The following is a 23841-nucleotide window of genomic DNA, read 5'->3' as shown; positions in this document are numbered from 1 at the left end:
ACTTCTAGAATGGTGGCCATAATTGATTTCCAAAATTGAAAGTCATATTGTCTCCCATTTCTTATTAATAAATGATCATTCTTGTAATATTTAGTTCTGAAAAAACCTGCCCACAGATTGTTAGAAGTGAGCAATCTGAAGGCAAATTTCATGAGAAGAGATTTCTAAACTTCCTTAATATCTCTTAGGCCCAGACCCCCTTCCGAGGTAGGTTTATAAATTTTCCCCCAAGAGCGCCAATGAATCTTCCTTTTATCTTTCACCTCTCCCCATAAAAAATTAGAAAGAAGAGAGTTAATGCGAGAATATGTGACCTGCGAAACCTTAATAATAGACATCAAATGAATAGACATGCTAGACAACACATGTCTTAATAAAATCAATCTTCCACCTTGCAATAGCAACTTAGATTTCCACTCTACAATTTTCTTTCTATTCTTCTCCACAAGAGGCTCCAATGTCCTGGAAGACAGTTTTCTTGACACCAAAGGCGTACCCAAATATGTAACAGGGAATTTACCTTCCATGAAACCCATGATTCTCAATAAACCTCACTTCCGAGTAGGAGTGATGTATTTTGAAAGGAATAACACTAATTTAATCTTACTGATTTTTTGACCCGACCACTTCTCTTACCTTTTCAGAGCGTAAACTAAATTTCTTATAGACCTCTTCCCACCATTCATAAAAATAAGAATATCATCCGTATATAACAAATGCGAAACCAAAGGGGTTCCAATCGGATGATTAAATTTACCAATTTGACCAATCTCATAGTTTTTCCTAAGCAACCTTGTCAAAACCTCCTCTATTATGATGAATAAATAAGGAAAGAGTGGATCCCCTTGCTGCAAGCCTCTCGTAGATTGAAAAAACTCTTTAAGGGTTCCATTCATCAAAACAAAATACCATGGGGACTCTACACAATTTTTTATAAGCTTGCAAAACCTCTCAAAGAAACCAAAAGCCTTAAGAACTTCCATAAGAAAATTCCAATTCACTCTATCATAAGCCTTAGCTATATCGAGTTTTATCATCACATTGACGCCAACTATTTTTTTGTGCAAAGACTGAACCATTTCTTGAGCCAGTGTAATATTTTCAAAAATACTTCGCCCAGGAATAAAAGCGCCTTGTTTATGTGAGACCAACTTATCAACAACCTCGGTTAGTCTAAAAATAATAATCTTGGAAAAAATTTTATAAGCCACAGAGTATAAACTAATAGGCCGGAATTTATCAAAGCTAGAAGGATTATCCACCTTCAGAATTAAAATAATAAATGAAGAGAAAAAAAACTTGGAAAGAGTAGTGCCCTAAAAAAAATCCATTGCCGCATCCAAGAGATCTTTTTTAACAATGTCTCAGCAAGATTTATAAAATTTAGATCCAAATCCATCCGGTCCCGCACTACTTTCTTTGGGAATAGAGAACACCGCTCTTTTAACTTCTTTTTCTTTTAGTTCGGCGCAGAGGAAATTATTATCAACTTCGAAAATTTGCCTTTGAATTAACTCGTAGAGATCGCTTGGTTCAACCGCTGAAGACTCTGAAAGAAAATTCTGGAAAAAACCAATTGCCTTATTATGAATTACTTCTGCACCCTCCAATATCCTCCCATCGTTCAGAACCATATGGTTTATACGACTCTTATTCCACTTTTGATTAATAATTGAATGAAAGAATTTAGATTTTTGATCCCCCTCAGTCAACCATATTTTTTTTCGCAATTTGTCTTAGGCGAGATGCTTCTCTCTTCTCCCACACCTGAATATCAACCTTAGTAGTCAAGTAATTAGCTTCAACGTCCTCAGAAAAACCTGCTTGTAGTTGATTTTCTAGATATTCTATCCTTTCCTCAAGAGCTTTTAAATTTTCTTCCACTCTCCCAAAGACATTTTTATTCCATGTACGTAATGCAACTTTAGTTCTCTTAAGGCAAATAGCAAGTTTCAGAAGACCCGAGGCCAAGTCATTCCTGATCCAGACATCTTTAATGTACGACAAAAACATATCATGCGAGCTCCACATATTCAAGAACCGAAATAGGGTAGGGCTATATCAGGAGAAAGATGTATTTGTATACACCACCATAGGGCTATGATCTGATGATTTTCGACTCAGATATTTGAATTGAGCCGAACCATATAGGTTGGAAAAACCATTATTAATAAGAATACGATCAAGCTTAGCCCAACTACAAACCACCCCTTCATGGCCATTGCACCACGACATTCGTGAACGTGTGTTTGATAAATCCAAGAGACCACAATGATGCAGTCATTAAACCCTATCATAGGTAACAGTGGTCTTGGATTTCCATTAATTCTTTCAGTATCCGTTCGAATCACATTAAAATCACCCATGAACAACCAAGAAAAATCTGATTGGCACTTCTCCAGTTGCCGTCATAACTCTCTTCTTTCAACATAAGAACATTTGGCGTAGACAAAACTCACCAAAATTCTTTGTCCATCCTTAAAAAACCACCCAGAAATCTTCTGAGTCGTGAATGAAATCACCTCAAAGGCATTTATATCCTTCCAAAATAGCCACAATTTACCGCCTTAATTTTCATTAGATATAAAATGGTGATAATTCAAAAAATTACCTAGCATTACCATCCGCTCCTCAGCCGCGAACGGTTCTGAAATAGCAAACAACCCAACATTAAACTTTTTAATTAGTTTCTTTAACCTACCTCTAGACTTGCCCAACCCCCTAATATTCCAGAAAAGAATTGTATCCGTCGTAAATTTAATTTATGCGATCGGATGAGAACCTTTTGAGATTTCCTCACCGAATTTTTTACGGAAATCCATCTCTGCCCTGTATCAGACTCATACATTTTTTCTTTGCCCTTTAAAACTAATATTTCACCTTCTTCCCTCTCAGACAAATAACCCCGAGCCAATTCCTCCTATTGCAAACCTTGGTCCCCACCTTCAGTCAGTTTAGAACTATCCACGTGATCCACTTCCTCTTGAAATAGAGGTTCATCATTTGAAACTCGAGAATCATATCACATCTGACTTCTTCACACTCCCCTTCATTCCTCTCTATTGAATCTTCATTCCCATTATTTTCTAATACTCTTTATGGTATATCAGAGTTTTACCTTGCAAGATCCCCTTTTTCTTGAACTACAGGAATTTTCGCTATTTCAGGGCCCCTATCATTAATCTGCTTCGTCATATGCACATTATTGAGTCCTGCTTCTTGCACCACCTTCTTTGCCCCTTTATCCATGTCTGTATTGGTTTCTATTACACCATCATTAGTCTTTGGTTTCCATATCTTTTTTTCTTTATATTTTTCATCCTCTCTTCGCTTCTCTCCCACCCTTTAAACAATCGAGGTATGTCCTTGCTTGCAACATTTAGAGCAGAAAAAACTTATCTTTTCATATTTGGCCTCTTGCCAAATACATTGTTTCGAAGATAAAACAAGAGGAAATCCTTTTACCGGCTCCATTGTTAGGTCAACTTCTATGCAAATACGTGCACTCGATGCCCTCGTACAATTGATTGTTGCATTATCAGTTCTAAGATAACGACCAAAATGAATTGCTATTATTTGGAGAAAATTCGTTCGGTAAAGATGCATTGGTAACCCCGGTAAGAAAATCCATTAAGGAGCCAATGGGGATTATTTTTTGGTATCAAATCCTTCGTCCACTTGAACATCCGAAAAGAATTGCCTTCCATAGTTCTACCTTCCCTTGCCCAACCATGCAGAAAGTCACGTTCATTTTTCATGTGAATTAACACGTGATAATCATCCATATTTCCGTCAAACCCCATGTTTTCACAATCAAAAGCCAAATTTTATCAATAGATGGCTGATTCCTAAAAAATTTCATTACTAATGCAAAACGAAATTCTTCCTTAGCCTTAACCATCTCTGCTTCTGAGAAAATAAATCTCAATTCCCCATTGATATTAACGGGCAACCTCATAGGAATTTTGAACTCATGCATCTCCACTTTTTTACTTACAATTTGCGCATATGACTGCACCTCGGGACTAGCCTGGATGGCATTCCCCCTCGACGGTGTGGCCATCGGTGGGGGACGACACTCTATTGCAATATATTGAGATTAAATCCAAACTGACCTACATTGTTTAGCGACTCCCTGAGCAACGACGGCTTGCAGTTTTAGTGATCTGTCCTCGACTGTGACGACTCGCAATTTTTAGCACAGATTGTTGTTCTGTGCTACCCCTTGTGTGTCTCCTCAAAAAAACAACAAACCTTGAGTATTGGCATTAGCTTCGTAGGGAAAAGCGGTGACCGTGACGGGAGAAACGCAGTGGCGGCGCTGGGAAGCGGCTAGCCGAGCTAGAGAGCGAAGGTCATCGAAGGTGTGGATTAGGTGCCGGCAAAATAGTTGGAGTTGGTGAGGAAAAGGGCGGTTCAGAGAGAGGTATTCGGGGAGGGAAGGAGGGCTAATGTAGTTGGGGTCGACTCTAGCGACGGAGGCGGGGGTCGACGGGGCGGGGAAAAAAGAGAGGTTAGAGAGGAGGCCGAGGTCTTCGTGTAAAGGAGGGAACCGACGATGAGCTCTTTGTGGGCGGGGCATAGATCTTGGCTCCGGTGACCGTGGTGATTCACCGGATTTTCATAGCTTTACTGCTTCTGTGCAGGGGCAGGGAATGCCAGAGGATATCATCGATGGAGAGGGAACCGATGCTATTGACAATGACGGTGCGATGGGCATGACGATGGCGTCGGCGCTAGGCGCGACGTTGATGGCATGGATGTGGAAGATAGAAACCCTAGGACGAAGGTCTACGACCCCTTTTTTATTTAAGGTTTTCACTTCAAAATTTTAAAATTTCTTTTTCAGGTGCCATTATGATTATGTTTCTCTACCATTATACCTAGAAAAAAAAAATGCGAATTCCCTAAAAATGCCATTCTGTATTGTTTTTGTTTCAAAATTAAAATTTTAAATTCTTTCATTTTTAATGTAAAATGAAAAAAATAAAATAATAATAATTCCATTTCTTCCCATGAAAAAAATTCAAAATATCTCAAACTTTTATCTTTTAACATTCCTAAGAAGCCCTTTAACTTAATTTTTCAATATCTTAATTTTTTTTTTCATTCTTAAAATGGAAACTAGTCTATCAAAATTCCAAAATCAAAATGTCATCTTATTTTATTGTAATATTTTTTTCTTTAACTTTCTTTAGCTCACACTCAACTAGTCAAGTCCACACTCCCTTGAATCCAAACAATCTGAGCAGTTATTTGGTTGGGCCTTTATTTTTCAAATGATCCGAGCAACTATTCGCCTAGAACTTTGTTTTTTCAAATGATCTGAATAGCTAATCTGTTGGACCTTTGTTTTTTCAAACAATTTGAGTAGCTAATCAATTGGACCTTTATTTTTTCAAACGAGTCGAGCAGCTCTTTTGTTGTCTTTCAACAATTTGAGTAGCACTTTCATTGGATTTTTAGCAATTCGAGCAGCTTTTTTGTTGTCTTTCAATAATCTGAGCAGCTTTTTGTTATTTTTCAATAATCCGAGCAGCTTTTTTGTTGGATTTTTCAATAATCTGAGCAGTTTTTCGTTGTCTTTCAATAATCCGAGCAACTCTTTCATTGTTTTCAACAATTTGAGTAGCTCTTTCGTTGAATTTTCCACAATCCAAGCAATTTTTTTGTTGTCTTTCATCAATCCGAGTAGCTCTTTCGTTGTCTTTCAACAATCTGAGCAGCTCTTTCGTTATTTTTCAACTATCCCAACAACTCTTTCGTTGGATTTTAACAATCCAAGCAACTTTTTCGTTGTCTTTCAACAATCCGAGCAGCTTTTTCATTGTCTTTCAATAATCTAGGCAACTTTTATTTCAGAGCTGGACCAAGTTTTTAGGCCTCATAAGTTGTACTCATCAGTTAGACCAGTTCTTTATGCCTCATGAGATGTGCTCATCAGTCGGCCCAATTCTTCAGGCCTCATGAGTTGTGTTCATCAGTAGGGTCAATTCTTCAGGCCTCATGAGTTGCGCTCATCATATGGCTCAATTGAATTAGGCTTCATGAGTTGCTCTCATAAATTGGGCTAATTTCTTCAAGCCTTATGCGTTGTGCTCATCAGATGTGATGTAATTGGTGTAATCTTAAGAGGGGGGGGGGTGTGAATTGGAGATTTTAAAATTCTTCCTAAGATGAATTAGATAACAACATAATTACTCAACCTAGGGTCTATCTAAGCAAACTTAATTCCTCCAAATAATTAGGTTTGCTAATATTTAAATCCAATAAGGCATTCATAACAAATTAAATATTAGCATACAGATACTTCATCATATCCCATTTAAATATTAAGGTGTGTATGTATAATGATTTATCGTTTAATACAAACAGACACATGTAAGCATATCTCATTTAATTTAATATGTGCATGCAAATAATAATAACAATAAATAGAAAAGCATACACATGTGGAAATTAAAGTGCGGAAATATAAGAGAGAGAGAGAGAGAGAAGATTTGTTATTGATGTTCATTCAAACCAGTCTACGTCCCCGCCTTGGGCATACCCTCTAAGGATTTCAATATCCCTGCTCACTTAAACGAGTGGAGTAGATGCCCTTTACAACCTTTCCTTACAGGGCAAGGTAAACCTCAGGTCACACTACAGGGCTGACCCCAACCTACATACCTCTCCTTGTGAGGTGAGGAATACCCCAGCCCAATTACCAGGTTGAGCAGAATTGGTCTCCTTTACGGGGCGGAGACTCCCCAGTTCACTTACGGGTTGAACCCAACTGGTCTCCTTTACGGTGCAGAGACTCTCTAATTCAATTAATGGGCTGAACCCAACTGATACATGAAACATTTTTGTATATACAAAATTGCTTCTAAAAATACAAGCAGAGATGTATAACATTATAGCTCTAATGCTATAGCGACCTAAAAAATTTCGCTTAAATTTCTGTAATACCATATGTAATGACCTAAATATTTCATATTATAATAATCACTGATAAAAACACTGGAAGTCCTCAAATGCTAATTACTAGAGTACTAAACTATCCCAATATCACATTAAAGATATAAATTTATCAAATAATGGATATCACAATAAAACTCTAAACTCATCACAACACAAATAAAATATTAACAATTCTAAATAAGACCTTCTATCCCACCCATACTTCCATCGCACTACTCTGATTACTTGCTCTTCATAGCATATGAAAAGTATTAGATAATGATGGGGTGAGTCACTTTTCAGTAAGACGGAATAGATTATTGTCAGTGTGTGGCCACATGAGACACTTCCACCGCACTAGTCTAATTACAACAGACAATTTAAATTTGCGTACAATTTTAATGCTTCTAAACACAAGCAGATTTATATTGATACAACACAGTATAATCAATGCACATCAAACAGATAAGAACCATAAGCTCAGTGCCAATGAAGTGTAATCACACTCAATCCAAGGTCAATAGGCTATCAAGTGCAAGAGTGTATTTTCAAATAATCTTTGAAACAATAAACCAAAGTATATCAATGACAAGTACGGTTTCAAAGATGTCCAACACGTGTTTATAGTAAAAGCTTGTCAAAAGTTTTTGTAAGAATACAATACAAGACAAGCTTAATGAGTCTTGCAATAATGGTACAAAGACTCATTAACTAAAAGTTTTCCTCACTCAATAAGTTTATTAATTAAACTGGGGGGGGGGGGGAACTTTGGCCAAAACTCTCAATCAAAAAATCAACAAGCAATTAAACTAATGAGAGTTTGAGCAAATGAGAACAATGTGGAATCACTCAAGGACACTCTCACCAAGTTTGATTTAGTAAGGGAATAACAATGGGTGAGTGTATAGGATGTGTATTGGAAAAACAAGCTCTCAAAATATTCAGAGGATTTTTGGCTAATCCAATCACTAATTGTCTTTTAATTGTACAAATGAACTCATATATATGACATGGCCAAAATCATAACTATTGGAGATATTAAGGGAATTATTAGAATTGTTTTAATTGAGTTTTAAAAAAGTAACCCTGTTTAACCCCAATTAACCTTGGTAAAAATTAGGCCAACCTGATAATTTCGGTCGACCAGACCATAAGTTCGGTCGCTCGAACAGACACATACAGAAAAAGTGATTTTTGAACTTCAGGTGCCTAAAAAATGGTTCGGTTGTTGAACAAGGAGATTTTCCAATTGTCTGAGGTTTGGTCGCCTGATCTCAACTTCGATATGCCAAACTTGAACATTCGGTCACTCAAGGGTATTTTGAACGTGAAGTTTGGGCACCCAAGTTATTGAAAAAAGTTAGGACTTGAGTTCGGTTAACCGTGGACACTTAAGTCATTTAAGTTCGGTCACCTGAAGTTAGGTCAACTTTTTGACCAGTTAATAGTTCGGTTAATCGAGGTGTATTGAACACCAGGGTTCAGTCGCCCGAAACCTTACTACTTTATTCCTTTAAGTCTTATTTCAATTCAATTATTTCCCCTGATAGTATATGTGATTTTGGGGACTATCCTAAGTGTAAGTGTAAGGTCTTAGGGTCTTTCCTAAAGTCTAGGCATTTTAACTTAGCCTAAAAAACCTAGCGTCATCGACCAAAGGGTGATCCTTAAGATCCATCTATGGTTTTGAGCTTATAGTCCATACATGCATGATATGCATCAATTATTACAAACCTGGAAATAATTATTACAAACCTAATGAATTGAATATAAATTACAACAATTAAAACACTTTGTGTCTTCATTTTTCCTTTGAGTCATCATGTGCCACCATATGATTTTGCTAATTTGATCCTACACACAAACTCGACAAACATTAAATACCTTATATTTGTCATTATAAAAAATGAGATAGAACTCAAAAAGTCAACACAAACATTGCTCACAAAGATTTTCATTAAAATGTAATAACTAAAGTTATTAATAAATACTAAAACCAATTACATAAAGCATGTCTTTCAATATAAATCCCTAACATGTCTCACACTTTTGTCCTATAAAAGGCTCTTCAGCAGTTAGAACTCAAACAATTATTATAAGTTAAAAATTTTCCGAGTGTGATAATAAGGGTAGTCTATTTTCATTGAATATCCTAAGCCTAAGCATATAATAGATAATAAAAAAAATAAAAAAAATATTATTTATGCGACATCACTGTGGAAGTTTCCATCCTAATATAACATGCATGAATTTAATTTGATCATTAAACAAGTTAATTATAACTGATTTTTCAATCCAATAAATACATATCACATTATCAGAAACAATCATCCATGATTTCACATGATTTGAATTATTCTTAAAGATTTCTTTAACATTGACTTTTGAAATTGACTATTTAGGTTTAAAAAATTAATCATGAGTCTTGTTCTTTTTATTTCCTAAATTGAATGGTCAATTTATATTATCATTGCCCTATAAATAGGATCTATCATAGCAACAAATTTATCCTAATTTTAGGACGTTATCTCAACGGCACATTATCATTATTTTCTATTCATCCAATCCTCCTTTATTTTTCTTCATTTTAATTTATTCTTAGTTCTTTTGATATTTTTTATTTTTTAGATTTGTTGAGATGTTGGTTAAGTCTACATTACGCATAGAGAATTATTCGGCTATCACTCAAGACCTTTTTTTTTTTTTTTAAATATATCTCTTTTTTAGGATTACAATCTATATAAATGAAAAACAAGTTTTAGTAAAAAAATTAATTATATAAAAATATTAATATTATATTTTATGATTCGTAAGTTTCAAAATTGGGTGGAAGGACAATTCTTTTTTGGTCTTTCCCATTTGGGAATGTATTATTATTCTCCTTAAATTGGTCCAACTCATTTCCCCTTTTTTTTTTTTTTAAATATATCTCTTTTTTAGGATTACAATCTATATAAATGAAAAACCGTTTTCCTTTTGCAACGCGGAACAACGACCAGGCACAGACACCAACAAAATTTTCTACACAAAATAAATAAATAAATAAATATAATAATAATAAATTAGAAAAAAGAGTCCCACTGGCTTTCCTTTTGGGCAAGGGGAACAGATATTTGAACACATTACTGAAAATATTTACTTATTGGCAGTACAAATTATATGAATAAACTTAAATAGTATTTAATAGGGCTATATCAGTCAAAAGAAATGTTTCATGATCTCATAAATTGATAGAAAATAATTTATTTAACTGATCAGACATAAGATTTGATTTTATTATTATTGTTGTTATTTTTATTTTTTAAAATAATTGAAAAAATAAAATTTTATTTTACAAATTTATAAATTTGAATGAAAAAGGTGGAAAACGTGTTCTCATTAGTACTTTTATTTTCCAGCCATAGAAAAAATTTTATTTTCTATTTTTATTTTTTCAAAGAATTACAAAGAGGTTGGTGTATTTTTTTTTGTTTTAAAATATTTGTAAAAGAAATTAGAAAACTGAAATTTTTGACACTATTTTCTCGTCAAACAAGAATTTTATTTTCTACCATAATGAAAAATGTCACCTTATTTTTAATTTTTAAAATTTATAGAAAAAAAAGTTGGAGAACGCCTTCTTTATTTTTTTTCTAGATTTTTTGTTCTATTGTATAATTTTAAAAAATTCAAAAATAACGTGCTATTTTTTAATAATTATTTTTTCAAATAAATTTTTTTTTATTTTCTACCCTTTTGATGCAAATATTGAAAAATTGAAAATTAAGCTTGTGTGTGTATATTTTCTTTAAAAAATAAAATTATTTTCTACAACTTAGACTTCTTATATTTTACAACTCTTGATGGGTTCCTATGATTGATTAGGTTGATTGTATGTTCGGTTAACACGAAATCTTAAATTCAAGGGTTAGTTAAGAAAAAATAGTTTTAGCAACATTTACATAATCTAAGTTGGAACTTGCCAACTAAAAATAGATCAAAACAATTAAATCACCTTTATTTTATATTATGTTGCTTGTATTTTGATACTTCATCATAATTTGTCCTTTATAAATCACAACCCAAACATTAGAATAATGAATCCCAATATGAAAATATTATATTGAAAATATCTATTTCAAATATTGAAATTAAATTTATGTAAATTTAAATAAAATTTATTTTATTTTATATCACATTTTTCATTAATATAGAAATTTTAAATTTTTATATACAAATAAAATTTAAATTTACATACATTAAAATTTTAAAAATATAAAACTGTATTGTATTCATGCCACCATATTCATGTTATCAAACACAGCCTTAAAATTTATAAAGCAGCCGTTGGGTAGTTAACCCTCACAAGCCTGTAGAAAGAACATGCCCTCTTCCCCTCCTCTCGTTTTCCATTAGAACTATCGAGCAATTCTCAAAATCGACAAAAGCAGGCAAAATCAAAAAGCACCTCCCTTTCTCTCTCTACCCACTTTTTCTCTCTAATTTCTGTCCCTCTGGAAACTGCAGGGCATCCCCTTTCCCCTTCGCCGTCGCATTAATTACACTGAAGCCCTCCCCTCCCTCCTCCAGATTATCTCAATTTCGCCATTGAAGACCTCTGAGCTCGCGCAGAGGCAGAGTCGTGGGTTGGGGTGATTTTCGGAGGCAATACTATGAGATCGAGGCCGCGTTTGGGGAGAAACCGAGATGGGGGTGGCCAAGGGTTGGAGGCTTAGCGTGGTATCGGCTAATCTGGCTTTGTTGCGCAACGGCGGGAGTCCGAAACATGTGTGCTGGAGATGGCAGAGGAGGCCGATATCGTGGTCGGTGGTGTGCGGGTTAATGCTGTTTGGGTTGGGTTTGATTTCGCTTTTCACTGGCCATGTGGCTTCTGATCTTGAGTGGTACTCTCAGCGCCTTGTCAAGCGCAGCTTGTACTCCAAACTGGTAATGTTATGCTCTCTCTCTCTCTCTGAAATGGAATTGTAATGCTGTGTTAATTACTACCTGTTTGTGTCTGAGAGTGTTGGTGGGCTGTTCATGAGCATTGTTCTGAAGGCTGAAACTTGAACTTCTGATTGAGTACTTTTGAATTCTCATTGGGATTTTTTTCTTTGGTGGGGATGGGGGGAGGGATGTGACTGCATTGGCGGAGAGTTGTGATCGTGGTGTCAAGTATTCATTGACATCTTCGTTATTTCTTGTATTGGAATATGAAGTGACTTTTATCTAGTTTTGTTTATTTGCCTACTTTGGGAGCCCTTGTAGCCCGTAGCCCATGGTCTGATAAAATACTCAAAACCCACAAGCTAGAAAGAGAAAATGAAACCCTTGTAGTTCTCTCTCTCTCTCGTTTTTTGCTTCTTTTTTTTTTTATTCTTTTTCCCCCTCCCGAGGGGGGAAGGATTAACAAAACCTCATTTCGTTTTGTTTTTCTTTTTGGTACCCTTTATATTTTTCTAGTGGAACATTTTTAGAACTCTTTCTCTCGCCATATGCAGCATTGCCTGCATGAATAAGCTACTATGTCTTTCTTTCTTAAGACATAAGAACGCCAATTTTTTTTTTTTTTTTTTACTGTAGACGTGCAGGGTGGAATCAATATAATGAGAATCGCAAGCATTTGTTGTATGATATTTTATATTTTTCTTATCTGTTTCAAATTGATGATTACAACTATTTGTCATTGAAAAAAGCTAACTATCAATAAGCCTGTGCAGGATATATGACATGATTTTTTCGTGAAATTTGACATAAATCTCAAGCAGCTAATTTTCCTTGCCTTGAGGTTGTGAATGTGATTCAATTGTTTTTTAAGACATGGGGTTGGGTACAGATTAGTACCTCCCAATCATGTAATTCCTTGTCTGCTCTGCTGATAATCCTTACTGTTACTATCTAAACATAATTAGTGGATCTATCTTGCTCTGCAAAAACTTCTTCAGCTTTTTTAGCTGCTTTTGAGCATCTACATAGTTGATTGCATGTTGCTCTATTGTATTTGTTGCTTTTGAAGTCATGAAACAATGTATGGCGAAATCTGCTTTGAAAACTAAATGGAAATAAATTTTCTAAATTTCTGTTATTTTTCTTTTCCCAGTGTACATTATGTGGCTTTACTGTGTTTTTTCATCCACAGATCAGTGGGATTGAAGTTCCCAACCCAAGTGAAAGTGATTGTTTGGTTGAGTTGCATGTGTTTATACATACTCACATGCATGTTTTGTCTATGGATCCATTTATGTGCAAGCACAAGTGTTGAAAAGTTTCCATGGTGCTTTATTTTACGATATTTAAGATCATATTTTTATGTGCGACTGATTTGAATCCTGTAGGATGAGGGCCGTCATACACCAGTTGATATTTGGAAATCAAAATTTTCAAAGTTCTACTATGGATGCAGTGGAAGAGGTCCTCATTTTGCTCGTAAGTTATCTGTCAGCGCCTCTTGATTTCTTTCAGAATAATGCTTAGATTGCCATGCCCCATGCTACATTATATGCTTATCTCCATTGCTTCTTATGTGCCCCTTGCCTTTCAGTCAGTTTCATGACTTTGCTTGATCTTCTGATTGTCTTTGTCAGTACAAACCATAGTACAGTTTTCATGTTATCAATCATCTATAAATTTTCACGATTGAGTTTTCTATGAAAGACTTGTAAAAGGAAATAATGACAGCAGAGATTCCTTCCTGCTTAGCTTCATTCCTGGGGTTGGTTATTGGTTTATAATGTCTTATTCAAGCTTCAAATACCTGCGTTACTTTGTTCTAACACTGCATTGTTATGCAACTGCACATGAGTTCAGTTATGCCCTTTTAATCTTGTTCAACCGGTCATTTTATTTTGTAGGTGCTTTATTAATTTTCCCAAATAATCTTCTTATTTTTCCTCACTAAGAATAGAGTTTTAATTCTACAACAATACTGAAAACAAAGCTTCAAGTCCCACTGATTGGGGTAAACTATATAGTAGATGGATCCTTTTCTATCATTCTGCTGAATCTAGGGCAACATCCTCCAGAAGTTGGGGGTCTTTGTATCCTTCCTTAATACCTCTACCTCATTTTTTCTGGACCTATCCACTCCTACTACTTCTAACATCAATCAAATCACTTTTCTCTGTAATATTTTAGTTGCCTTTTCCTCGGTACTGTCTTAATTAATCTTTTTTGGATGAAGAAGGTAAGAAAAATATATTAACTATTAAGAGCATGAGGAAAAATACAACGAAGAGACTTAGGTAAGCCTAAAAGAACAGAAGAAGGACAAAAAATCAAGAAGAGAAATACATGTCAAAAGTCTTAAAACTACAATCTACTTTTAATATCAAATAAGATTTTCAGACTGATATTATCAGCAGCTAAAGGCTCATGACATCTACTTAATTCCTCACTTCAGTAGGAAGATATTCCATGTAACAGCCCTCAGATGACAGCTTGAAAGCTTGAATACACATACCAGATAACCTGCTTAATTCCTCTCACCAGTAGGAAGATCTCCCAGGAATACCCAAGGCCTGTGACACATTCCTTTTCATGTCGTTAACAGCACTGCAAGCAAGTAAAAGGAAATGCTCCCCATATTGTCAATTGAGTTGTGACAAAGGAGGCAAGAAGGAGCGCTAGCTTTCCCCGTGAGAAGAGCTTATGCATTGTACCTAACCTATCCAAACAGCCAAGCCAACCAGCAAATAAAAGAATGTGTGGGTATATGCTACTTGAACCAGATAACAATGTACCACCTGATTTCTGGCTCCTTTTCTTTGATGAGATACAGAGCAGAAAAGAAGAAAAATATGCCAGCAGAATTCAGATTCCAGATAACTTTATCATCTGTGGTGGAGTTAAGAAAGAAGGATTTACTTTCCTTGATAGCAGCAACATTTCTCAATAGCCTTCTTGGCTAAGTCCGTGAATCGCCAGAAATAATATCTGGAATATTAGCTGAATCAGCGAGTTCAAATTCAAAAGGAATATGGGAACCATAGTGCTCAATCAATGGGCCATGCACATGCCACTTATCATAGAATAGAAAGGATTCTTTGCCGTTGCCTGTGATTTTTAAGGTAGGGATGAGCTGTTTCCCTAGCTTTTAAAATCCTTCTCCAAGGCCAAGTATGTTTAGGAGGTTTAATGCCATATGCTTGTGCCTCTCAGCTTAAATGTAGGAATCCAGGTAACTCAAAGAAAGAACTTCAAACCATGAGGGTTCCACAGAAACTCAAGGCTGAAACCTGATTCCAATCTGCAGCAAATTATAAAACCCAAACCTTCTCGGAAAAAGGTTTACAAGCACCCTCTCAAACTAATTTTACAACCTCCTGTATTCCAGTCACTACCCGTATGAAGAAAAGCTTTTAGTACATTTTCCAAATCTTTGACACTGGTAGAGGAAGAAAGAGAGCTGTACACCAATAACCCTGTGTGGTTAGGGAGAACTGATTTAATGAGCTGAAGGTGACCAACATAAGAAAGGCAACCAGCTACATATCTTTGAAATGATTCTTTCAACTAAGAGAGCACAATCAAATTTATTAACTTTGTTGGTAACAGGAGGAAGGGCAAGATACTTAACAGGTAACTGACCTTCGGGAAACCCCAAATATGATTAATCTCTTGCTTAATTGAGTCAGGAACACTGAAACTCTCTGAAGCTCTGATTTGGTAGGGTTAGATTTCGACTTCCAGAAATGGTGTAGAACTGTGAAGGCATGTTTAATACTGCTGGCTGAACTTGAATCACCACGCGCAAATATTAGTAACTCATCAGTAAAGCATAAATTGGTTATACCAGGTTTTCTGTAGTCACTATGATATATCAAACAATCATGAGTAGAAGCCCTTTTTAGGATTTTGGTAAAACTCTCCATCACCATCACAAACAACTAAGTAGAAATTGTGTCATCTTGCCTCACACCTTTTTTTTCCCTTGAAGAAACCCTTCAAAGAGGCATTTAGAGCAAGAGAAAATGGGGATTAGTAATGCAGATGAATTAGGGGTCCTGTTATTGGTACGAAGGAGCCGATGAGGAAGTCTCAGCTGTTGTGCAAGCTACTCCTAAGAATATCTATAAAAATAAAAATGTAGTTGCCCGCCTATACTTCCAATCAGTGTTTTAAAAGGCTCAATCGAGGCTCGCCTTGACACTCGCCTCAAGCCAAGGCACGCCTAAAAAGCCTTGAGGATTAATCTAAAATACCAAATTCCAAAAAGGCTAATGCATTACATGCTGAGGCTTATGCATTTTTATAAAAGGCATGCACCTTTGTGGTTGAGGTTGACGCATTTTTGGGTGTGTGATTCTCAAGTTGGAATTGGTAAAAAATTTTAACTACATGTTTCTGTAAAAGGAATATCATAATATGAGTTGATTTTTGGAAATCTTGAACCTCAACCTTTTGTAAATAACTGAGAGTTGTATCTTAAATCATAAAAATAGTTTGAACTTTGTTATGGCATAGCTATATTTTGTCATGATTTATGTCATGTATTCAAGTTAGCAATTTTTAAATGGCTAACAGGTAGTTTGCAAAAAAAAAATTGCTGTACTCCCACTTTGAGTGGGGTCTGGGAGAGGTGGATGTCGGCAGGCCTTACCCCCATTTTTGGAGAGGCCGCTCCCAAGTCTCGAACCCGAGACCACCCGCTCCCAAGCCTTACCCCCATTGTCCTTATTTTTAAAATATATATTATTAATTTACATATTTTTATCTTAAAAACAAATTCTCAAAAGGCTTACGTCCCAACACTTTAAGGTTTATGCCTCACCTCTTAAGGGTTAAAACGCCTCGCCTTACACCTTGGCCTTTTAAAACATTGCTTCCAATAATGTAAATCAATTAACTTCTTTTGGAGAAGAGTCAAAGTTTTGGGAAGAAAGGGACAAAGGAAGAGGTGCCCCAAAAAGTCAAGCTAAGCTTGGAGGAGTTAACAGCACAGCAAAATCTTAATTGTGAAACTTTCTATTGCTTGTTGGAATATTAGAGGACTAAATGACCTCATTAAGCCAAGAATGATTGGAAGTTTTATTAAGGATTCTTCATTGATTATGGCTGGAATTCATGAGACTAAGGTTTAGCAGGCAAATTTTGAAACCTTATGATTTTAAGGTCTCTAGTTATTTTGTAAAATTTTCTCTTATGCTTTCTTCATTGATTATGGCTGGAATTCATGAGACTAAGGTTTAGCAGGCAAATTTTGAAACCTTATGATTTTAAGGTCTCTAGTTATTTTGTAAAATTATCTCTCAAGCTTCCTTCCAAATTCCTTGATAATTGTTGGTCATTTGGTTTCCAGGAATTTGTTGATCCCCAGTAGAATTTAGAAGCTTTGATCTGCAATAAAGTTGATCATCTATTGAGTTGGCCTCTTGGTAACTCCAGCTGTGTTGGTTCCTCATTCTTTGCTGAAAGATCTTGAAGTTTGATGCTTCTATGTTTATGCTTTTTCTGCAACATTGGTCACAATTCTATAGAGCATGGAATTTTTTCCAAGCACTGTAGTATGGTGATTCTAATTTCTTGTGCTTATAACTCTTGTTAACAGTATGGTCATTTATCAATAAAGAAAATACCTAATTTTCCCCACTATTGGAGCCCTTAACAATGAACCATTTATCCTTTTCCACACATTGATAGCATGCTCTTTCATTTTTGTCTTTTCACTGGAAACCATCGCTTGGATAACATTCTGGAATTCTTGTCTTTACCAGTATTTGCCATAACCTTGAACAAACTGACAATGCCTTCATTTTAGCAAACCCTGAATCGCGTGTTGCCAGTTCTTCAATTTTTGATGATCGAAACATTTTCAAGTCAATGCAATATCTTTTGTAGAAGGTTCATATTTTCACATTTTTAATAATCTCCTGTGCTGCATCCCTTGTCGGCTGTTGAGAAATATTGATATCTTAACAATCACATGATTTCCACTTTTAGTTTGGATATCTATGATGAGCATGAGGACTGGTGATTTTGATGTTTAGGTGCTGTCCGCGAGCGATCATCAAATGGCTATTTACTTATTGCTGCAAGCGGAGGATTAAACCAACAAAGAACAGGAGTAAGTGGAAAGCTTCGCTGAAAGCAAAAGAACATTCAGAAACTGCATCAAGATATAATTAATTTGTGTGATTTACTTGTTTCTAATTGTTAATCAATTCCTTAAACCAGATAACTGATGCTATTGTTGTTGCACGGATTCTTAATGCTACATTGGTTGTGCCTGAGTTGGATCATCATTCCTTTTGGAAAGATGCTAGGTGAGTCAAGATTCTACTAACTTGCTAGCACTAGCTCTTAATGTGGTTTTTCTTTTGGTCTTTATTAATGGTGAGATGTAACCGTACAACTATTTTCTTATCTACACATTGATATGCAGCGACTTTTTCAACATTTTCGATGTCAATTGGTTCATTTCCTCCCTTGCAAAGGATGTGACCATTGTTAAAAGAGTACCAGATAAAGTAATGAGATCAATGGAAAAACCTCCATATACTATGCGTGTCCCGAGGAAATCAACTCCTGAATATTATCTGGATCAAGTTCTGCCTATACTCCTAAGGAGACGTGTAAGAAGGCCATGCGATTCTTGTTGTTAAAGCTAATTGCATAAATTGTATGATTAACTTCATTAAATTTGTCTTTCTTTCGAAAACAGAAGATCCCCTGGCCTTTGCGTATTTATTTATTTTTTATTTCATTTTTTTGGCATGCAGAAGGGGCAGTTTAACTGCTCTGCTTATTTCTTAGATGTTTTGAGATATCTGGGTTTTTCTTACTTGCTGCCTTTGATTTGTTATAATTTGAAACACAGCTTGGGCAATCCATGTGTAGTAATCTTAAATTCTTCGTATGAATAGGGTCAAAATGCTTGAATGTGAGCCCAGCTGTCAATTAGGTTATGATTTATCTTCATGGAGACTTCTATATTTGCAGGTTGTGCAGCTGACGAAGTTCGATTACAGGCTTGCCAATAACCTTGATGAAGAACTACAAAAGCTGCGCTGCCGTGTCAATTATCATGCTTTAAGATTTACAAAACCTATAAGAGAAATTGGTCAGAGACTCGTGAAGAGGATGCGTAAGATGGCTAAACGTTACATTGCAGTTCACTTGAGGTTAATCTCTTTATTTAAAATGAAAATCTACCTCACGTTTGTTCAACATTAGCCTGCTGCCTGTGGCCATGAAATGGGGCATTTATGGGCTTGTTTAGTTGTGGAAAGCAGTTTCCATTTCCCATCTTTATTTTTCCAAAGAGTTATAAAATTTCCAGCTTATTTTATGTTTCCCAAAGTTTGTATTAAAAAGGTGTTAAAATGAAGGGTTTGTTTAGTTTGTAAGACACTTTTCATTTTTCATTTCTAGATCTCAAAATAATTACAAAAAAGACACCCTGTTTTCCAGTTTTCCAAAAATTATATAAGAAATCTGAAAAATTTTGAAAACAATAAAAAGATATTTTCCAACTTCATTTGCAAATTCAGAAAATTGTAAAACAAAATGGTATTTTTGTAACTATTTGAAGGAAATGAAAAAATAAAACTATTTTTCACACGTGAATAGTGCCAAATTTTTTTTCCCCATCTTTATGTACAAATTTTGCAAAACTAAAAAATAAATTAAATTTTTTGTAATTCTTTGAAAAAGTAAAAATGGAAACAGCTAAACAGGCCCTATATTTATGCCATGTTATTGGCAACCTTAAACATAACATGATTTAGGATTTTATATAGCCTGTATTTGGTATTTTGAGAATCTCTAGTTTGAGTAACTTGGAGATTCCCATTTCCTTGTGACTCAATATTGGACCTCCTAAGACAAGGTAGTGGTAATGGCAAGACTACTTTTCTTGACTTCAAGAAAGAAGGTAAAGTTGCCTTAGCCCTTTAGTTTTCTTGCTCAATAGCTTCCTCAATCCTCATTTTACTTAATTATTCAATGTAGAATTCAGTGAATGCCTTTAGGTAACCCTTGGAATGGCCTTTACCGTATGAAGAAAGCTCTTTGTATTGTATCTCTTTACTGATATTCTTTCTTCATGTCATTCAATTTTAAGTTTTCTGAAAGTCGATCTTCTACTTTCTCAAGAAGTTGACTCCTCCAGCTCTAGGAGAGAACTTTATGATCTCCTTTTGACATTTCATGCGAGTACTTAGGGCCTTTTTTTCACTTGTGGAAAACATTTTTATTTTTCCTTTCCAGTTTTTCATATAATTTACACACAATTACCACCTTGTTTTCCAGATTTCCTGTTCTCCAAGATATATATGTAGAAAAGTTGAAAGATGACTTCTAATTGTTTTCCAGGTGTTCTGTATAAATGTTGGAAAATTGAAAACAAGGTGACATTCTTTGGAAAATTAGAACTAAAAAATAAACTGTTTTACTCAACTGAACAGGCCTGTTGCATCTTGAAAATGCATTTTCCCCTTTACTGTGTGGAACTGTATATTCCCTTTTCTTGTGTGGAAATGCTCCCTCTGTGCAATGTGCATCTTATTTTCATTTTTTTTTTTTAATTTCTGTCTCTTAGTGAATAGCAGCTTCTAACCTACACTTTGGGCGGGATTGCAAATTTTCTCTGCAATGAGAATGTAAGCTGTAGAATACATAGAAGAAATTAAAAAATTAGATACATTTTCTTTAATTATCACCATCATACACAAATTTAAAAAGTTAAAAATTACTATTATTTTACTTATACTAGCATAAAAATTCATTAAATTAAAAATAATAAGAATTTACGCAAACAATGTGTGTATATGAGCTTCTTTGTTCCCATAATAATAATAATAATAATAATAATAATGCATTTTAGATAACTTTTTCTTTTTACTCTCACCCTAAATTATTACCATACAAATTTAAGAAGTTAACAAAATCACTATTATCCAACTTATACTTTTATATGAGTAATTAAATTTAAAAAAAATAAAAATAAATATACGTACTACGCATACAAAAGATATACATGAGAATCTTTAAAATGACTATCAGATTTTTAGTGGAGTAAAATTATAGCATTTGGTCTCAAATTATTGCTCTGTTCTTAATGGAATTGCATACTTATAAAAGGAGAGGAAACGAAAAGCTCGTCGCAATAATAAAGATTTCCCTTCACAATTCCTTGTTGGAGTGAATATGAGGGAAATGAAAGACTTGGCTGCTGAGTTAATGTCTTCAACTCATCTCTTATTTCTGTGCATAAATGCGATCTTGATAAACAACAACAAAACTTATTATATATATATATATATATATATATAGAGAGAGAGAGAGAGAGAGAGAGAGAGAGAGGAGACAGAGAGACATGAGTAGAAGAAATGCGATTGTGTGGGGTGAGAGAGAGAGCCACGGGGAGACTAAAAATTGGGGTGGGGGGAGAGAGAATAGAAAGTGTGGGAGGCATGCATTAAGTGGAAAAGCAAGTGAAGGAAGGGCCAAAGAGTCATTGGGGGTACTTTGGGAAATCATAATTTTGTTACATGGGGACAACAGTGAAAAGGTGTTTTGCCTCTTAGAAGTATAATTTACAGGTATTGCTTCCATGTTAATATCAACCTCCCAGGTTCACAAGAAAGCAAAGGCACTATTACACATGCACATGCACATGCACATGCACTGATGCTTTGTTTGTCTGAATTTTTTCTTCTCCTTTTATTTTATTTTTTGTGTTTCTGGTCTGATATGGTGTACCCATGGCAGGTTTGAACCTGATATGCTAGCATTTTCTGGGTGCTACTATGGTGGAGGTGAAAAAGAGAGAAATGAGCTTGGTCAAATAAGGAAAAGATGGGCAACATTACCCGTAAGATTGCTATCCTTTACTACTTTTGACATTTTCTTATTAATCTCAGCTGGATGGGAAAAACCTGTTGCTGGGAGAACTATGCAATCTACAATTGTTCTTGAATACATTTCATAAATTATTCCTTGAAAAATATTCAATGGTCTGGTATCCTTTCCTTCCATTCCATTGTGTAAACTTGGAGCAAATATCCTTAAGCGATTTACGGATTTATCAAAAAATTCCTTTATTGTTTTCTTCAGGATTTAAGCCCCGAGGGAGAGCGAAAACGGGGAAAATGTCCACTTACGCCTCATGAAGTGGGTTTGATGTTGCGGGCCCTTGGTTTTAAAAATGACACATCTCTCTATGTTGCATCGGGAGAAATATATGGTGGAGAAGAGACATTACGACCTCTCAGAGAACTTTTCCCCAACTTCTATACAAAGGAGATGCTTGCTAGTGAAGAGCTAAAACCTTATCTTCCTTTCTCATCTCAGCTTGCTGCCATTGACTACATTGTGTGTGATGAGAGTGATGTATTTGTCACTAATAATAACGGAAACATGGCCAAGATTCTTGCTGGTCGAAGGTAAGAACTTGAAAGAATTTCTTTTGGCACCATTCCTATAAAAATGTATTTATCTAATTGTTGTCACTAATAATTCGCATATTTCTGGTCTCAAATCAAAGGAGATACATGGGTCATAAGAGGACCATCAGACCAAATGCAAAGAAGCTTACTTCCTTGTTCATGGCAAGACACCAAATGGATTGGGATACATTTGCCAAAAAGGTGAAGTCATACCAGAAGGGGTTCATGGGCGAACCAGAGGAGATGAGGCCGGGAAGAGGCGAATTTCACGAGTTTCCATCCTCTTGTGTCTGCCAGAAACCATTCAATTACCCTATGGAAGAAAACAATGAGGATGAGGATTATTCATCTCAGCAAGTCCACAATGTCTCAGATATCACATTTGGCCAGAGCACAGAAACTCAAGACAACAGGAGTTTGCAGAGATTGAACACTAGAAACATGGGAGAAGGGCCAGCATTTCTGGCAGAAGAAGTCGAGGAGGCTGAGTTTCTGGAAGACAAGTAAGTGAAAAAGCTCCATGTTGCTAGTGTGACCGAAATCTGTCCTGACTAAGCCGACACAAGCTCTGCAACTTGATGTTTTGACGTTGCATCAATTTTACACTGGACGGAAAGTTGGCTAAACCAAAGTTGGGAAAACGAGTTCTCAGGGATAGGGTATGCAATTGTCCATAGTTCTGCTAGGAACGTAGATAGCGCGAGTAGGTGAGCTAAAATTATGCTGCTCCAGCTTGTTTTGTGCATCAATGATGTTAAGCTTATTGTAATTACTAGTTTTCTACCTGTACGATTACTTGCGGGTTCTACGTTACATTATTTATCATTTTTATGAACTCAGGACAATAACCAAAAGCAAATACCTTATCATTGTAAACAAAAGATCAATGGGATTTGAAGCCCTGTAGTCATGACAAAATGAAACTTCTTTCCTTCCCCGTCAATTCAAATTTCTGACTAGATTTACAATATCAGTGGAATGGAGGAGTCATAAATGATTTGATAAAATCTGGCCCTACTAGATTCCGAGACTTAAATTTAGGTTAAAATTTTTAAGAAATTTATATAACGCTAGATTTAAATTCTAAAATTCGTGCACCTTTATGTGAACCAATTCACATTTCCATGAATTTTCTGCACCCTGCGTTTCCTACTGAACATACTGCCCCTGGTAGAGGTAGGACTATTGAATCTGGTACTCTGAGACGCGTAAATTTTTTCCCATCACATGAAACACGAAGCTCTTTGGTTTTCTGAAATTCAAGGGAGGAGACTATTTCATCATTGCACCCTCTTTAGAATCAGTTCAAATTTCTAAAAATGTAAAAAAACTCTAAATAAGGAATAATCTCTGTGTCATACTGACACTATTCTTTTCTCATCAATAACTAGAAATTTTCCTTATAGTTTATTAATAAAATTAAAATGTTTCGTAAGATAATGTTAATTGTCCAAGATAAAGCTTAGTCCATTAAAAAGGAGGAAACTCATTTTTCATTGTATTTTTCTTTCATATTAAATATTATTAAAAA

The 23841-nt window shown here is 35.3% G+C and overlaps 1 protein-coding gene across 1 annotated transcript; it reads left to right on the top strand.

Annotated features, from left to right (window-relative positions):
- The first annotated feature begins 11270 nt into the window (after positions 1–11270).
- On the top strand, positions 11271–23253 carry LOC131164718 (O-fucosyltransferase 29). Its single transcript, XM_058122138.1, has 9 exons — positions 11271–11871; positions 13260–13350; positions 17910–17986; positions 18097–18185; positions 18305–18494; positions 18862–19043; positions 21634–21736; positions 21979–22307; positions 22409–23253. The coding sequence occupies exons 1-9, from the start codon at positions 11632–11634 to the stop codon at positions 22815–22817; spliced, it is 1710 nt and encodes a 569-aa protein (XP_057978121.1). The 5' UTR covers positions 11271–11631; the 3' UTR covers positions 22818–23253.
- The last annotated feature ends 588 nt before the right edge of the window (positions 23254–23841 follow it).

The sequence above is a fragment of the Malania oleifera genome, chromosome 9 (genome assembly GCF_029873635.1).
Source record: "Malania oleifera isolate guangnan ecotype guangnan chromosome 9, ASM2987363v1, whole genome shotgun sequence".
In the NCBI taxonomy this organism is placed as follows: domain Eukaryota; kingdom Viridiplantae; phylum Streptophyta; class Magnoliopsida; order Santalales; family Ximeniaceae; genus Malania; species Malania oleifera.
This window is presented reverse-complemented; position numbering and strand designations above follow the sequence as displayed.

What these genes read in the sequence shown, in the direction of transcription:
- LOC131164718 (XM_058122138.1), top strand. Translation starts at nt 11,632, where the DNA reads ATGGGGGTGGCCAAGGGTTGGAGGCTTAGCGTGGTATCGGCTAATCTG. An exon ending in TAAACCAACAAAGAACAGGA is followed by an intron (nt 17,987 to 18,096) that starts GTAAGTGGAAAG and finishes TCCTTAAACCAG; the next exon opens with ATAACTGATGCTATTGTTGT. An exon ending in AAGATTCTTGCTGGTCGAAG is followed by an intron (nt 22,308 to 22,408) that starts GTAAGAACTTGA and finishes CTCAAATCAAAG; the next exon opens with GAGATACATGGGTCATAAGA.